Below are 18,670 nucleotides of genomic sequence, written 5' to 3'. Positions count from 1 at the left end.
TCCTTCTGTAGACTTCCTTCAAAAATTGTGTGCAAGCATACCTAGAGGAATTGATGCTGTCATGAAGTCAAAGGATGGGCAGTTGGACACACCAAATATTGATGTGATTTACATTTCTCTTTTCTTCATTCACTTCGCTGTTTTGTTAATTAATAAAAATCAACTATTAACTTTTATTTTTTGTAAAGCATTCTCACTTTGCAGAACTTTTTCCACACCTGCCTCAAACTTTTGTCCAATATTGTACAGTATATAAGCCATAGATTACCGTACTTACTTTTTTACGTAAAACATAAAATCTCCTCAATTACAGCAGATATACAACATAGCGAACGGCAAAATCAGTCTTGTCAACCTGGAGAGAGATGGACTGACATTTTCTCCAGTGGATTACTGACAGTATATTGAGAAAAAAGTCTTCCCCCGCAATTACTTTATTTCACAGTTTTAAGAACCTCTTTGAAAACGTACATACTTATGAGAGAATATTATTAGTGGCTAGTTTTATACAATTCACTTTAATAAGATTTCTGCGTAAGGCTTAACGCCTTGAAGAGTACAATATATATAAGAAATAGCTGAGAATATAAAAAATTGTAATCCACTCGCCCTCAATTCGCTATAAATCCCAGCTATGTACTTTGCATGAAGAATGCATTTGGAGCACACGTCCATTTTCCAAGCGTTGATTTAGCTTTGATTAATGAGGTCTAATACAGAGCTTTTCTCCTTTTCTGCGAGGAGGTGTATTAAATGTTAACTGCTGATTTCTGTAAATGCCAAGTCTGAAAAAGCGTCTAATGTATATTAACAATGTGAAAAACACCATTAGGAGGGCGGAATTAGGGTTGTAAAGGTTCCAAAGAAATAATTACAGCAAAAATACCATTCTTTACAGGAGATATTTATTTTAGATCTACCGTTTAGGATTAATAATAGATGAACTCTGTAGGTTATTGGGAAATGACTGTGTCCCTCATATCTCATATATTTACAGCCAAGTAATTTACTGCATTTACACTGATACATTCATGTAAAATCACAGTATTGTATTATATTTCCGACCTGGGGAGAATATAACATATAAGTAGGTTATGCTTCTAAACCTTAAAGGGAGTCTGTCAGCACATAGTGACTGTTCAAACAAAGCATAGGCGCTCGGTGCCTCCTTGGTGTGGCCGAACAGTCCAGTGCTCCTTCCCACCTGTTTGTTTTCCATCTATCTCCACTAGTGATGGGCGAACGCTCTCGGGTAAGGTGTTATCTGCTCGAGTGCTAACAGAGTGTCTTCGGCGTGCTCAAATGATATTTTCTTGTTTCCGCGGCTGCATGTCTCACAGCTGTTCAACAGCCACAACACAGGCAGGGACTGGCTAACAAACAGGAAGTCACCGCATGTGTTGTGACTGTCTAACCGCATGTGTTGTGACTGTCTAACCGCCGCGAGACATGCTGCTGCGGACACTTGAACATAGTATTCGAGCACACCACAGACACTCTGATGGCCCTCGAGCGGATAGCACCTTATCACAGCACGATCGCTCATCACTAGGGAAGGTGCACTGAACTTTTTGGCCACACTTAGGGTTTTGTGGTGACAGACTCCCTTAAAAATATGCCATTTTTAATTAACCAAAATTGGTTCACAAGAATAAGCTGATACGTTAATTAATTTTTATAAGGGTTGGAGCTCAGTTTTTCTATCACACGGTTCCAAAACCCTTGCTAAGCAGTTTTTGAAACTCTAATGTCTCCTTTCACAGCAGCTGGAGATGGGGCCCTATTCTGGGGATCTGAGAAGTAGGACAATCTACTATCAGAGAATATTACATTTCTCGAGATTATAAATTTGTGTCTACCTGTAACTTTCACTAGAGAGCACACTGTATACAGAGTCATGATTAAATTCATTGGCAGTAGCTTCAGCCTGCAAGAACTGAGTCATTTCAAGGGGTCAGGATATGCAGTAACTGATTGTAGATGTCAGATACCTGGAGCGTAACGGAATAAAAAGGACGTGGCTTGTTAAGTATTTCCTCTATGGAAATGTCTCATCAAGGAAGGATACCAAAGAGCCCACACACTTCTAGCCCAGGGGTCTTCTGTTCATTAGGTCTGCACCTTTTTCTCTTTAAAGCAACTTTTTTTTTACAGTTTTAAAATCTGGGTCCATAATGCTTTGCAATAGTACAACCTGCATTTTAAGGTGGGTGGGTAAGGGACATTCTGTAATTAAATAGTCATGAATCAGTACAAATGTTTGACATTGGAGATTTTATATATATATATATATATATATATATATATATATATATATATACTGTGCTCTGTTGGTCAACCCCTTTAAATGGTTTGTCCACTATCGGACAACCCCTTCTCAATCCCTATATTGCCCCAAGTACAATAACAACACTTATACTCACCTTTGGAGCCAGCGCTGTTCCATTGGGGTCGGCACTGGCGCTTCCATATGCTCTTGTCACTTTGTTGTGCCACGCAATCCCTGTGGCCATCCGCGCTGGCTTCACTCTCCCCACCTTCATATGAATCAAACATCAAAGAAAAAGTAAGAAAGCAGCCTCCATGTCTGATTCCTCCAAAGGTGGGAAGAGTGAAGCCAGCACGGATTGGCTGCAGGGATCGCGTGACACAACAATGTGACATAAGCCCCTGGAGAGCTAGTGCCAACGCCCCCAAAACAGCGCTGGCACCAGAGGTGAGTATAAATGTTATTATTTTGTTCGAGCCAACACACTGATTGAGAAGAGGTTGTCCGAGTAGTGCTCAACCCTTTTAAAGGGTAAAAAACTCCATCCACATTAGACTAACGCCAGCCGTCAAAATCGGCATTTCTCAACAAAAGCCTAAAGTGTATGGGGTCCATAACAGATTATTTTTGGGGCAGACAAAGATCTAGCATGTCCAATTCGGACTGCAGATTCATTTGTTATAACTCTGAACTAATCTCCCGATATCTTCCCTCACGTAATCTCCGGTCCTCCCAAGACCTCCACACTTATTCGCTCCTCACCCAACCACCTCCAAGACTTCTCCCGAATATCCCCCATCCTCTGGAATTCTTTGCCCAACTATCATCCTCATTCGGATCCTTCAGACGGAACCTGAAAACCCACGTCTTCAGGAAAGCCTACAGCCTGCACTGACCCCGCTGCCTCCTCATCACTGCCGAAGCTACAGCCTCACCAACACCGGAGCTCCAGCAACCCTCAACCTTCTGTCTCCTTCCCCACCATCCTGTAGAATGTAAGCCCGCAAGAGCAGGGTCCTCTCCCCTCTGTATCAGTCTGTAATTTTTAGTTTGCTTACTGTAAGTGATATCTGCAACTATATGTATGTAACCCCTTCTCATGCACAGCACCATGGAATCAATGGTGCTATATAAATAAATAATAATAATAATTTGTTCTTGAAGAGATAAGCAGCCGCAAGAAATGTCTGGCAGTGACTCCTCGCTGAAATCACAGGAGGGAGCGCTCCTGCGTATGGGACAGTTGGATGAGATATCTGCCAGCCCAATGCTCGGACAAATAATGGTTATCTAAAGTACCGTATTTTTCCAACTATAAGACGCACTTTTTTTCCTCCAAATTTGGGAGGAAAGTGTGGGTGCGTCTTATAGTACGGATATAGCATGTGGGGAGGGGGGCAGCAGCGAGTGGGATCGCAATGATATCCCATTTCAGGATGTCCCGGCTGCCGGAATCAGCTGCTGGGGAAACCACATGGCCCCGCTGATTAAGTGCAGTGAATATTCATTAGCGGCTCCCCGCCCACCGATCAGCTGAGCGGTGAGCAGCAAATGAATACTGCACTTAAGCAGCGAGACACAGTTTCCCCAGCACTGATTCTGGGGAGAATCTGTGTGTCCGGGGGAGGAGGCAGCAGCAGCAGGGGCCAGGAGATCGCTGCATACCTGCCTGTGCTGGACGCTGAGCTGTCTGTGGTGCACAAGGAGGACCTGTGGGATGTCAGAAGTGGGCGGGCTGGAGCATCACATGGCAGCTCAGAGCCCTTCCTCTTCTGACATCATCATAGGTCCTTCAGACTCCCACCTAGAATCTGCAGCTTCCGTGCACTGTGGAAAGGCAACAAGAGAGAGGGCTCTGTGTGTGCAGCCATGGGATGCTCCAGCTTTTACCTCACCACAGGCTGGCTCCCACAATTAAGAGGTTAGTCTTTACAAAACACAATAAAGCACTCTGCCACTCCTTTGGTGAACTATAACTCCCAGCATGTCATAGGATCTGCAGGACATGCTGGGAGTTATAGTTCTCCCATGGGATTTTAAAGCAGCAGTCCAGTGTTATTTTGCAGTGCTGGAGTGGTGCTTTCACTATAAGCCCTGTGCCCCCATTCTTATACTCACCCTCCAGTGTCTTCATATAGTACTTCACAGACACCACACTGGTCCCGCAGCTTCCAACATAATAACGTACTATTATATATAATAACACCACATATAATAGTATGTTATTTATGTTATTAAATATTTTACCACATTTTTTTTGCTTCAAATATTTTTTTCCCTATTTTCCACCTCTAAAACCTGGGTGCACCTTATAGTCCGGTGCGTCCTATAGTCCGAAAAATACAGTATATGGCGGGCTTTAGTTTCATCAATAAGGTTAAATCTAAATTAATAGTGAATTGGTAAATGAACAAATGACTAGATTCAATGCATTCTAGAAAATGACCATCCGCAGTCCTTCCAGAGGAGGTCAGCCATGTGCATATCTCTGTGTGCCACCCTGCGATTGCATCACACAACCCCATAATGGAGCAGTCCTGCCATTAGCAGTCTCCAGGTTGTCATGTTTTCTGCCTTCAACAGCTACATTTCATTGAAATATCGCTGTGCTGCAAAAGTAATCATTGCAACTATCATAAAGAGCCATACGGTACCAATGCTTATTGTTAGACAGAAGCAGATAATTGTGAGACAACCCTTTGATGGGGTTGTTTTTTGTGGGATGAGTTGTACTTTTGAATGACACCAGTGTGCAGTTCCACAGTTTGTTTTTTTTTACCATGTTCACTAAATGCTAAAACTGACCTTCCATTATGATTTCACAGGTCATTACGAGTTTGTTTATTTAAGTGGTGAAAAAAAATGCAAAGTTTGTAAAAAAAAAAAAAATGTTGCCATTTTCCGAGACTTGTAGCGTCTCCATTTTTCAGGATCTGGGTCTGGGTCTGGGTGAGGGCTTATTTTTTGCGCCTAGCTAATGTTTTTATTGACATAATTTTGGGATAGATGCAATCTTTTGATCGCTCCTTATTCCATTTTATTGCAATAGTACAGCCAAAAAAATGTAGTTCTGGGGTATTGGTTTCTTTTCTCGTTACAGGCGATTCTGAATGTGTCAATACCAAATACGTGTATTTTTTTTTTTACTTGTTTTATTTTGAATGGGGCAAAAAGGGGGGTGATTTTAACTTTTATTTTTTAATTTTCTTTTACGTTTTACATACATTAATAGTCAAGTGACACAGGGGCCGATAGGCGGAGCTAAGACGCGCAAGTGCGGCGCCCCAGGGTCCTGGTCATCGCAGTGGTATTGCTTTCCTCTCGGGGAGAGTGATGCTTTGTTTGGAGGCAAGAAAGGATAACTGCATGCAGGTATCACAAACATGCAACACATTTCACACTCCAGACCACCAGGGGGAGCTTCTGCTTCTATTTATTAGGTCACGCCCCATATATATACATAACTGGTAGTCTGTAGGGAGAGTTAGAAAGTTCCAGACCAGAGCCTGAGGAGGATGGAAGGTAAAAGGAGCTGTACATGCCCTCAGAGCTGCAGCTCCCAGAAAGAGACATTGAAAGGCAGAACTGTATTGCAGCGAGCGTGAAGGAAGTCGAAGCAAAGGAGAGGATACCAGAAGGGGACCAGCCCCGCTCAGGCTGTCTCCTTCTGATGCGCAAAATCCCGGTAGCCGGAACACCGAGGGAGTAAGGACCTCTACGCCTTATTTCAGAGACCGGCAGGACAGCTAATTGCAGGTTACCTGTCTGCACCTACACCCAGGAGGCACGGTGACACCTACAGAGCCGGGTTATCTAAGAGACCCCATAAACAGGTTCAAGTCACCAGTCATACGGGTATTGTCCTATCCTTTATGGGGGACAGAGAGAATGAAACACCACATTTGTGAGACCCTTATGTGAAGCCGTAGGCAGTAAGGGACAACACCACCGCAGCGCAAGGGAAGGCTACTGATTTCCACCTGGACAAGGGGACTCTGGACTTGCCTCCAAACCGACCGGACTCTGCCTGCCCTGTGATCTGGTGCCCTGGACTGTGGATGCTGAAGGCTTCAGTAAAGGTAAAGAGACTGCAACCTTGTGTCCTCGTTCTTCTCTGCGCCTCTCACCATCCACTGTCTACACACTGGGATGCCCTGGGGACATACTTCACCTGTGGGAAGGTATACCATCTAGCTGCCATAACATCACCCTAGCGGACCCTTTAAAGCAGCGTCGGTCACCCTGACCGAATACCACAGCTGGCGTCACGAACATAAACTATCCCTTTAACCCCTTCACCCCCGGAGCTTTTTCCGTGTTTTCGTTTTTCGCTCCCCTCCTTCCCAGAACCATAACTTTTTTATTTTTCCGTCAATATGGCCATGTGAGGGCTTTTTTTTTGCGGGGCAAGATGTACTTTTGAGTGATACCATTGGTTTTACCATGCCGTGTAACAGAAAACGGGAAAAAAATTCCAAGTGTGATGAAATTGCAAAAAAAGTGCAATCTCACACTTGTTTTTTGTTTGGCTTTTTTGCTAGGTTAACTAAATGCTAAAACTGACCTGCCATTATGATTCTCCAGGTCATTACGAGTTCATAGACACCTAGGTTTTTTTTATCTAAGTGGTGGAAAAAAAATCCAAAATTTGCAAAAAAAAATTGCGCGATTTTCCGATACCCGTAGCGTCTCCATATTTCGTGATCTGGGGTCAGTTGAGGGCTTATTTTTTGCGTGCCGAGCTGAGGTTTTTAATGATGCCATTTTGGTGTAGATATGTTCCTTTGATCGCCCGTTATTGCATTTTAATGCAATGTCGCGGCGACCAAAAAAAACATAATTTTGGCGTTTTGATTTTTTTCTCGCTACGCCATTTAGCAGTCAGGTTAATCCTTTGTTTTTATTGATAGATCGGGCGATTCTGAACGCGGCGATACCAAATATGTGTAGGTTTGTTTTTTTTTTAATTGTTTTATTTTGATTGGGGCGAAAGGGGGGTGATTTAAACTTTTATATATTTTTTATTTTTTTTTATATTTTTAAACACTTTTTTTTAAATTTTGGCATGCTTCAATAGCCTCCATAGGAGGCTAGAAGCATGCACAACACGATCGCCTCTGCTGCATAGAGGTGAAGTAAAGATCACCTCTATGTAGTAGAAATGGTCGTGTACTTTGAACGCCGACCACAGGGTGGCGCTCAAAGCATTCGGCCATCAACAACCATAGAGGTCTCAAGGAGACCTCTGATTGTTATGGCAATGCACCGCTGACCCCCGATCATGTGACGGGGGTCAGCAGTGCGAGCACTTCCAGCTAGTTAAATGCTGCTGTCATCGCTTGACGGCGGCATTTAACTAGTTAATGGGCACGGGCGGATCGCGATTCCGCTCGCGCTCATTGCGTGCACATGTCAGCTGTACAAAACAGCTGACATGTCGTGGCTTTAAGGTGGGCTCAGTGCCGGAGCCCACCTTAAAGCAGGGGATCTGCCAGCTGACGGAATAGTACGTCAGCTGGCAGAAAGGGGTTAAAGACCTTTCTCCTTTTACATGGACATCCCAGGGCCACGGACCGGGTCAGCCACCGTGACATCCCCCAGTGAACATCGGACCCTGTACCGAGTACCCCACTGCCCTGACAGGGTGCTCCACATCCAGTTTGCAATAGTTAAATTCCGCTGTCGAGATTGACAGCGGCATTTAACTACTTAACAGCAGCAGGTGGATCACAATTCCACCCATGGCTATTAGAGGCACCTGACAGGGGTACCTTTTTTATTTTTTTTCTAGAACCCAAAAGTTACCTTCACTTCCTGCTGCTAATTAGCACAACTTTGCTGAAGGTTTAAATACATTCAGTCTCTTCAGCAGGGTGCTGGTATTAGTTCAGTTTCCTTCTGTCTGGTTTGAAGTACTAGAAGTCGGCTTGTGTCTTCTTGGAGCCTCTTGGAGGATTGATGGCATGATATCTCGGTGGTCTTCTCGAGCTAAGTGTATGCCCTCGTTTGTCCACCTGCTCTGTATTTAGTTGTAGTGGGAATGACTAGCGCTACCCCATCCCCTCTTTAACCAGAGTCTATCACTAGGGTCAGGCAAGGATTAGGCTCCTGCTCGGCGATAAGAGCGGAACATATTTAGGAACGATTAGGGCAGACAGGGTGTTAGATCTAACTAGGGGTCTCCACTCACCCCTTCCCTAGTGTTTGGGCTTCCCCACCCTCTCACCGTTGTTGTGTTGTTGTGCACCTTGCTTCTCCCTCACCCAGCATGACATTAAACTAGTGTAAAATAAGATCATTTGAAGGAGTTAGAATATGCACTAACTGACTGCAGAGCAGGCTACTACGGCTCGGCAACCCACAGATTAGAAATGATGTGCCTTGTTTAGAGAAAAAAATGGAGCTGAAGCATTGTACTAGTGCCATGGTCCCTTAAAGGGCATTTGTCATTACGTTTTTGCCACTTAATCTGAGAGCAGCACAATGTAGAGACAGAGACCCTTATTTCAGCGATGTCTGACTTACTGCGCTGCTTGCAGTGTTTTTGATAAAATAACTTCTTTATTAGCAGAAGGTTATTACTGGACAACTAGCAAAAGTGCTGCCATGTAGTCCAATTATCCCGTCTCCTCTGATTGGCAGCTTTCACAGTGCATAGGCGGAAAGCTGGCAATCAGTGGGGTGAGTGCAGTTATACAGAGCTCAGTTTTCATAGAAATGGTTGGTCTGCAGCAGAAAAAGCTAAGTAAGTAACACATAGTTGGATTCAGGGTGTATTTGCCTACATCATGCTGCTATCAGATGGGGTAGCAAAACCCTGGTGACAGATTCAGATGGGGTAGCAAAACCCTGGTGACCCAGAGTGGTTTGTTTTACTCACTCTGGGATCTCTTTCTATTTCCGCACACCTTCCCTTTTGTAGGTAATTTGCACTCTGTTCTGCCCTCCTGTTCTTTAAAAGGTATGTGAAGCACTCGACAGCCTTTCAGGCAGCATATGTCCTAGTTGCCATTTACTAGTCTGTAGTTAGGGCTATCTCAGCACATGAAGGAACCAATAGAGACTGCAGAGTCAGGATCTCTACTCTGTACAGGGACCCTGTTATGTTGGGCTGGTGGTTAGGAGCACTAGAAATGACCAGATGAGCAAACTAGCAATACAGGACGAGCTCTGGGAAGTGGGAGCTCTGCTGACCGCAACCGCTAATCCTATCACAACAACTAGAAATCGCCGTGGAGCGTTCCTGACTCTGCCTAGACGCCTCTTCACAGCCTAAGAGCTAACTACCCCTAAAGATAGAAAATACAGCCTACCTTGCCTCAGAGAAATTCCCCAAAGAAATAGGCAGCCCCCACATATATTGACTGTGAGTTAAGATGGAAGTCACAAACACAGGAATGAAATAGGTTTCAGCATAGGAGGCCAGACTGAACTAAACAGACTGAGGATAGAAAAGGTATCTTTGCGGTCAGCATAAAAAACTAACAAAAAACCACGCAGAGTGTGCAAAAGGAACCACCGCACCGACTCACGGCGCGGTGGTGCCACTCTGCATCCCAGAGCTTCCAGCTAACAAGATTAAATATAATAGCAAGCTGGACAAAAACACAGTGGTAACAAACAAGCTAGCAGGGACTTAGCTTTTGCTGAAGTAGACAGGTCATCTGAAAGATCCAAGAGAACTGAACCAGTACTAGGACATTGACAGCTGGCATCAAGTAACGATCTGAGTGGAGTTAAATAGAGCAGCCAGCCAAGGACTGAACGAGATCAGCTGGAGAAGGAATCTCAGAACCAGCAGCTCCACTCACAGCCACCAGAGGGAGTCCATGAACAGAACTCGCCAAAGTACCATTAATAACTACAGGAGGGAGCTTGAGAACAGAATTCACAACAGGACCCAAAGGGTAAATTGCAGTCTTTAGTGTCTTACCTATCTTCCCAAATGAGTTGTTACACAATCATAGCAACATTATACTATATGGTGGACTATTGGGAGTTCATTATACTATATGGAAGACTATGGATTGCATTTTACAGCATGGAGGACTATGGGGAGTGCTTTATACTGTATTGATAACTATGAGGAGTGCAGTATACTGTATGAAGGATTATGAGAAGTGTATTATACTATATGAAGGACTATGGGGTATTCATTATACTATATGGAGGACTATGGGGTACATTATACTGTATGAAGGACTATGGGGTGCATTAGACTGTAAGAAGGACTATGGGGAATGCTTTAGACTGTATGGAATATTATAGAGGGCGCATTATACTATATGAAGGATTATGGGGAGTTTATTATACTATATGGAGGACTATGGAATGCATTATACAGTATGAAGGACTATGGGAAATGCATTATACTATAAGGAGGACTATGAGGAGTGCATTGCACTGTATGAAGGACTATGAGGTGCAGTATACTATATGGAGGACTATGGCAAGGGCATTATACTGTGAGTACTATGGGGTAAATTATACTATATGGAGGACTATGGGGGGTGCCTTATACTATATGGCAGACTATGGAGTGCATTACACTGTATGGAGGACTATGGGGTGCATTATACTGTATGGACAACAATGAGGGTGCACTATACTGTATGCAGGACTATGGGGAGTGCAATATGCTGTATGTAGGACTATGGGGAGTATATTATACTATATGGAGGACGATGGGGAGTGCATTGTATTATATGGAGGATTATGGGTTCATTAAACTATATGGAGGACTATGGGCTGCATTATACTGTATGCAGGACTATGGGGAGTGTATTATACTGGGGGGGCATCATACTGTATTTGGGGGCACTTTTGTTGACATCATACTTTATGGGCACAACGTAAGGGAATCTAGAGCTTCCGTATGAGGAAAATTACTTTGGAATGATTGCAAAGTTGTGAGATATGCTTTTCTGTGATGCCAAATGTTATTTTTTTTGTTGGGGGGAGGGCCCAATTAAAACTTCTGCTATGGGGCACCATGAATTCTAATAATTTTCATCCCAATAGTCAGATTTCATGTACTATGTTAGTCAAACTGTGGTTAAAGGGCATCTGTCAGCAAGTTTTTGCAACCTCAACTAAGAGCAACATGATGTAGGAAAAGAGATCCTGATTCCAGCAATGTATTACTTAGTTTACTGGGTGCAGCAGTTATGACTCAGTCAGAGTGCCTAGATGTAACATGAAGCAGAGCTGAAAAGCTAACTCCATCTGTAGTAGGTTCTCTGTGTACATTGTGTATTGACAGTGAGCTGCTAATCACAGGAGAGGGGTGTGGTCGGACTAGGTCTCCCGCTGTTTTAGCTGCTCTATTCCAGGCAATAATAAATCAACAGGTCATAAAACCTTCATTGTAAGTAAACAACAGAATGCAGTCTGATATGTGACACATCATTGAAGTCTGTGTTTCAACCCCTATCTCATGTTGTCCTTAGATTACATAGCAAAAACCTGATGACAGATTCCCTTTAAAGGAGTAGTCTCCCAACGAAGGTTGCATCAAAATGTATAGCACATCTGTCCCTGACTACACTCAGGTTTGGCTACAATATCTCAGCAAGTAAAATAAACATAAGTACCAAATAATAGCTGCTGATTTACCTTCTAATATATAAAATATTTGCATAATTATATATTTGCAGATTTTTATGTTGTGTGCAGAATCTTAGAATTTTCAATATTAATTTTTAAAACGTATTATATAATCATATTTATTTTTAATCTATCAGCTAATCTTAGTAACCATAAAGGTTTCATGCTGTGCGCCCTTACAGACATCTTAGAGAACTGCAGTTAGATATTTTATCCTTTGTAATATAGAAATCAGTGGATATCTTCTTCAGTGTATATGTACGGAGCGCACAACAACTCTTACAGGGAGCCTGTTACGTCTTCTAGATGTTCGGTAAATGCAAAAACACATCCGAGCAATGAGCGACTCTGTGAGAGGAGATGTGTTCAGAATGGCAATGATACCCTGTACCGACAGCAATGAAAGGGGCTACAGTGGAGGTTTTGTTACGGAGGGCAGTACTCACAGCAGCTGTAGGGAGGGCAGATGAGAAAACATTCTGTCCTTGATCTCAGAAAACGTCCCATTGACCAAACTCCTACAAGAGTGAAGGGAAACAAAAGTCAGAAAATGTTTGACTATGGCATGTAATGGTGTATAAAGAGACTATAAGCCTCAGTACCACTAATATATACCAGAATAATGGCTGCTATTCACTAACGTAAAGAAAAAAGCAAATAGTGAAGTGATGATCTAAGCACCTACAAATCAGTGTAATTACCAGGAGCGCACACACCATACAGGACTTTCCCTTAGGGCTCATGCACATGGCCGTATTTTCTGTCCGAGTGCAATCTGACAAAACATCAGATTGCATTTGGACCAATGTTAATCTACGGGGCCGAGGAAAATATCACAGCATACATGAGTTGGATATGATATTTGGATTGCCCTCAGCCATGCAAGTCAATTAGTCCATGGAAAACATCGGACTTCACTGCAATGTCATCTGAGTGTGGTCTGATTTTCATGGCCTGACATAAGGAGAGGATGGAGGCATTTTCTTCCCATCTTCTCCTCATCCAGAGAATCGGAGCAGAGTCTGATCAGAGTGTGATTAGCATAATAGGCCCGATTCTCTCAGATGAGAGAATATACACTGATGCAACCCAATGCATGTCTCCCTGACTGAGGTGGGCAGCATTTTAGTATCTGAGCACATTACCTATACAAAATTTGTTCAGTTTCCACAAAATAGTGCAAAATGGTTCTTGTGGAGAGGCACAAGGCTCACACAGTCGCTTTACTAATAACACTTACTAAGGATCATTTGGGAACATTTCTCACCACTGTTTCCCTTCGTAGGTCTATAAGGGTACCTTTACACAGTGCAATTTTGATCGCTACGGCGGCACGATTCGTGACGTTGCAGCGTCGTATGATTATCGCTCCAGCGTCGTAGACTGCGGTCACACGTTGCAATACACAGCGCTGGAGCGATAATTTCATGACGTATTTGTGATGTAGAAGCCGTTGGTTACCGTGCGCACATCGTATACAACCTGTGTCACACGATGCAATCATGCCGCCACAGCGGGACACTAGACGACGAAAGAAAGTTTCAAACGATCTGCTACGACGTACGATTCTCAGCGGGGATCCGGATCGCAGTAGCGTGTCAGACACAACGATATCGTAAATGCATCGCTGGAACGTCACAAATCGTGCCGTCGTAGCGATCAAAATTGCACTGTGTAAAGGTACCCTAGTTCATCCCTAACATTATGCAGATAAACTCCATTCTCCTTCCAGCCAGATCTCATGGCCAGCAACTTTCAGGTTAACTTTTGACCAGATATTTCAGGCTTCTATCACAAAGAGAATTCCACACTCAACCCACCTTGTTCAGCGTACACTTAGATATCTGCAGGGTTTGCAGTCACACGCAGGCCTGGGATCTTAGGGAGCGCCCAAAAGGTACTTTTGGCCCATATAAGAAGACCAATGCTAATATAGGCCCATGATAGTAGGGGACTATGGTGGAGATTTTGCTTTGGGACCCACAAACTTAAAGTTAAACCACTGGCAAGGATGTATGCTTGATTTTAGCTTCAGCACCAACAAACCCTCCTACAGGACTCCAACCATCCACTACTCGCACAGTGTCAGCCAAATTCGATCTGATGAGACCAACTTAAGTGGCACAGTCCTGTTAACTACTTACACACACACACAATGGGATGCTGTTTATTTGGACCTTCCTCTGAAACTCCCAAGAGCTACTGGTCTCCTCTACTTCAGAGGAATCTGAGGTTGGTGTCACTCAGTCAGAGCAGGAAGCAGACGGCAAGGGACCTGACGGACATCAGATGGTGAGTATGTACTGTTTTTTTTTTGGTAACCAGGGTAAACATCGGGTTACTAAGCGTGGCCCTGCGCTTAGTAACCCGATGTTTACCCTGGTTACCCGGGTGCTGCAGGGGGACTTCGGCATCGTTGAAGACGCCGAAGTCGTTCCCCTGATCGTTGATCGCTGGAGAGAGCTGTCTGTGTGACAGCTCCCCAGCGACCACACAACGACTTACCAACGATCACGGCCAGGTCGTATCGCTGGTCGTGATCGTTGGTAAATCGCTATGTGAGACGGGGCCTCTAGTTTGGGCTCACAGGCAGCTCCTTTTATCTGATGGCTTAGTGTCCTCTTCAAGATCTCTCAATCTTTTGATGGACATAATCACAGATTAAAGGCAACTCGCATTTCAAACTGAACATTTCTACCGCTTGCTTCTATTCAGTCCACAGGTCCTCCCTGCTCTTCTCCCTCTGTCACAGGGAACTTTGCCCATACACCCAGCAAGGTGGTGCAAGAATTTTATGTGTGAACTGTCTAATGAGGGAGCTTTTATACTGACCTTCCTGTCTTCAGGTTGATGGGGTGCACAGCAGGAGCATACGAAAACACGCCCTGTGGCCATAACCACCATCTATTAGGCCATTTCTCCTTCCTCGCTGGTTTCCTGATATCTATTCTTCAGTCATTTGATGCTCCCACCAGCTCCAACAGAGTTCCCAACTATCATGGGTCTATAATAGTACTGGTCTTCTTACATGGGCCAAAAGTACCTTTTGGGTCACTCCAATCTCCTGGGCCTGGGTTGCGACTGAAAACCCTGGAGATATCTAAGTGTGTTCTGACTGAAGAAGAGGAGATACCGCAAAACTGATGAGGAAGGAGAAATGGCCTTTTAGGTGATGGTTATGGCCACAGGGCCATTATCATCTTTATTAGTAATGTTTTTACATGTGCTTTTATGGATAAAGTGATTGACACTTATAAGGATAAGTGGAGATACTAGTGGAGCCATATAGAGCACTGGTTGACTTATGAAAAGAATTATGGCTTGCCATATTATGGAGGTATCTCTGTACAGGATAAAAATAAGATTTCTTAAAAATGGGCATGGTGCCCTGTGCCCACTTGTGATTTTGCCCCATTCTATTTGACTGTGTTTGCGATTCTTTATTGTGTCTATTCCCAGGAGAAAATGTTATCAACTTGTGAGCTGAGTCAGGATCTTCATATATTGCACGCTATGTTCTTCTGCTAGCAGCATTGGCACATTGGCTGGCGATGCTTTTTAAAAATACTACACAGGCCTGGATTTATAACTCAGAATTGGTATTTCACTGCTTTTGTGAATTGTTTTCAGTATTGAAATCAAGTCCATCCAAAAAAATCTCACTTATTCTGATGCTAGGATTTTACGAGCCAGGAGCTAAAAGTTAGGTTTTGTTTCAATGTGTGACATGTAGATCTGATTTCACAATGTGTGTCTTATGTGTCGCACTTATTTCATCCACATTACACATTATAACTATGGGGGAAAATGGATCGTGGCCAATTGTAACAGAACCTATGTAAGACCATGTGGACACGTTCAGTATTTGGTCAGTATTTCGTATCAGTATTTGTGAGCCAAAACCACAAGTGGAACAATCAGAGGAAAAGTATAATAGAAACACGTCACCACTTCTGCATTTATCACCCACTCCTGATGTAAAATACTGACCAAATACTGAACGTGTGAACATGGTTTTGGAGTATGTTTCCATGTGCAAATGTGGTACTGAGTTGTTCTATATAGGGTCCATGCTGTGCCTTAGTTGTCCTTTTAAGTGACGTCTTTTAATGTTCTCATTGGTTTTGGAAATCTACTTGAGAACTACCTTGGCTGCCATTACTACATGCTTACCGGTTGTCAATGTTTCCTAGAGCAAATCTATGTAATAATTATGCAATGAAGGAGAATGGATCAAGGTAAAAGGCTGGATTCACATCTGAGATCGGGAATTTTGTTTGTTGGTTCCGTTCTAGGACCAAATGAAAATGGATCAGTTGCATAACTGGTCCACACAGAAGAAGAAGAGCCCCAACGATTATTAGGATTTCCATCTCGTTTCCATTATATGTTAGCTTTCAGAACAGAAAAAAAAGCCCCATGTAGAACTTTTTTTTCCAGTTCAAAATAAAATGCCACATCAGAAAACAAATGGTACACTACCTCTACCTCTGTATCAACTAAGCAACAGATTTGTTTTGAACATCAACTCAATTTGTTCGGTCTTAGAATGGAAGAGACAAATGGGACTTCCATAACTCAGGTGTGACCTCTGCCTAGCTAGACAGATCTGATATTAATAAGTTAGGAAAAAATGGGCACCAAGTATTTTGGGAGATGCAATGTCTATCTAATATTGGTAGTCGCTAGTGTTGATCGAGCAATGAAGTTCTACAGTGCCCGGAACTCGTATCGAGCATGTCGGACACTCGGATGTACTCGACTCAAGTAGCGAGCAAAATGGAAGTGTTGGACAAACTCGATAATTTCTCCGAACACTCAAGCACCACACGAAACTCAGCATTGCTTGCTACGAGATTATTACTCCATCGAGTATTGAACAATGCCGAGCATGCTCGCCCATCACTAGTAGTCGCCCAACTTACTGAGATAAAGACTTACATACTAGTGATTCTGCCTGTAATTACAACTCCCTACATAACCAGTATAGGTGTAAAGCCCCCAATACAGTTTAGATAGCTTGCGGATGAACGCCCCTATCTCGCTCCTGTGTTCTCTATGAGAGACCCACTGCTGGACCCTTCTGGTGGAGGCTTATCGTTAGAGAACAAAAGGATCGTCAGCCCAAAATCGGACATGCTGGATCCTTATCTTCCCTGACAATAATCATAGATGGGCTCCCATTCACATATGGCCGACATTAGTCTAATGTGAATGGGAGGCTTAAGGCTGAGGGTCATAACAGAAGCCATGACACTGTCCTGGATCAGTCATAAAATAGAATCAAGTTCTGATGGAACCTATAAACTTATAATGGGTCCATAAAGGTTCTTTTGAGTTCTTTAGTTGTTCTGAAGCCATAAATACTGATGCATTCTCCATTATTCTTGTCGTCAAAAAATGGCAGAACCACCGATTGAACCCCTGAAGGCAGTGTGAACAGAGCCTTATAAAGGTAAGTGTTCTCTAAGCATATCAGCGTACCATAGGCCGGAATTGCTACATGGAGGGTTTGCTTGTTTTTTTAACTAAATAAAGAATGGTCCTTTTAGGCTAAAAAAAGATCTGCATTCGACCTGAATCACAAACCGCACTGCCAACAACATTAAGACTAAAACTTTTATGAGAATTTGGAGAGTCAAAGACAAGATAAAAAATCAGCTTCACACTTTACTGTCAGAAGGATTATCATACACGTCTATTAAGAAGGATATTTAGGATTGTCCGGATTGCACAATGAGACAACAAGGGTAATTTATCTCATAATTGGGAGCATACATTATATACATGCCACACCGGTATGGAAGTCTTTGCTCTTTGGAAGTGTTTCATGTACCCAAATTTTAAAGCATTGTCCTTTCTGCATGCACATCATGTACGACTATCATTCTGAATATGACAATCACAGGGCGATATTTAATACAACCGCACGGACCTAAGACCTGAAAGCTGACTGTAGAGCCGTACTTTATAAAAGAAAAAAGCTCATACAAATTGGTTAGGATTCTCCATTCCTCATTCATGCAACTTCTGCATCCGACATGTCACTTACAAGGAGCTGATGTCGCTGGGGATGGTCTTTGGGATCCAGGAAGAACCGACACAAATGACTGATTCCTTGGTGCAGCTGCATGTGGACGGACATCTCACCGGTTTCTTAAGTTGAACCGTGTCCTGTATACATCCAAGCAAAATAAAAATGAGCAGGGGTTCCTTAATAATAAGCGCCATCATCCCCCAGGCTGAGAGTATGTGTGTGCACTGTGAAGTAGTGAGGACAGCGGCTTGGGAAGAAGCTGGCTGGCAGGCATTCCTTATTCTGACTGCACCATACTACACTGCACTTGCCTCCTGACATCAGCACTTCTGCTGCAGCCTGTGTGGTTTTTTTTTCCCTTCCCTCCAATGAATAATTTATTAAACACTCCATTCGGGTGAGTTTAAAAATAATCCCCAAGTAGCAAAGGTTCCTACTCTGGTTCAGCAGACTTCATCTTCCCTGAACATGAGAACAAATCAGGGGGATGACCTTGCGAGGGCTTTGAAGACTTGTGTGCTGTAGGGACAAGAGCAGAGTTGTCGTGACTGATCTGTCACTCAGAATGACCTGGAGATGCCTGGGGACTGCTTGGGGGAAGCCATCACAAGTATATCACCGTGACAAGTGTTATTTTAGTTTTTGAGAGCTCAGATGGGATTTAGGTCATGCGGCAAAGGAAGAGTTGACAGTACAGGTCCATGCACGGTTTTTCAACCAAGTAAAACCAAGTAATAAAAAAAAAAACTTGTCCCGGT

At 43.3% G+C, this 18,670-nt stretch overlaps 1 protein-coding gene across 2 annotated transcripts in view; it reads right to left on the bottom strand.

Moving 5' to 3' along the window:
- LGI2 (leucine rich repeat LGI family member 2) overlaps positions 1–18,240 on the bottom strand; it is a 64,672-nt gene extending 46,432 nt beyond the window's left edge. For both annotated transcript variants that reach the window (XM_077279952.1, XM_077279953.1), the window contains exons 1-2: positions 17,928–18,240; positions 12,322–12,393 (exon numbers count right to left, since the gene is read on the bottom strand). In XM_077279952.1, coding sequence (XP_077136067.1) covers positions 12,322–12,393; positions 17,928–18,109 — 254 coding nt within the window. In that variant the 5' untranslated portion in view covers positions 18,110–18,240. The remainder of the gene's footprint in view (positions 1–12,321; positions 12,394–17,927) is intronic.
- Positions 18,241–18,670: the final 430 nt, after the last annotated feature.

The sequence above is a fragment of the Ranitomeya variabilis genome, chromosome 1 (assembly GCF_051348905.1).
Source record: "Ranitomeya variabilis isolate aRanVar5 chromosome 1, aRanVar5.hap1, whole genome shotgun sequence".
NCBI lineage: Eukaryota > Metazoa > Chordata > Amphibia > Anura > Dendrobatidae > Ranitomeya > Ranitomeya variabilis.
The sequence above is the reverse complement of the archived record's forward strand: the minus strand, read 5'-3'. Positions and strand labels throughout refer to the sequence as shown.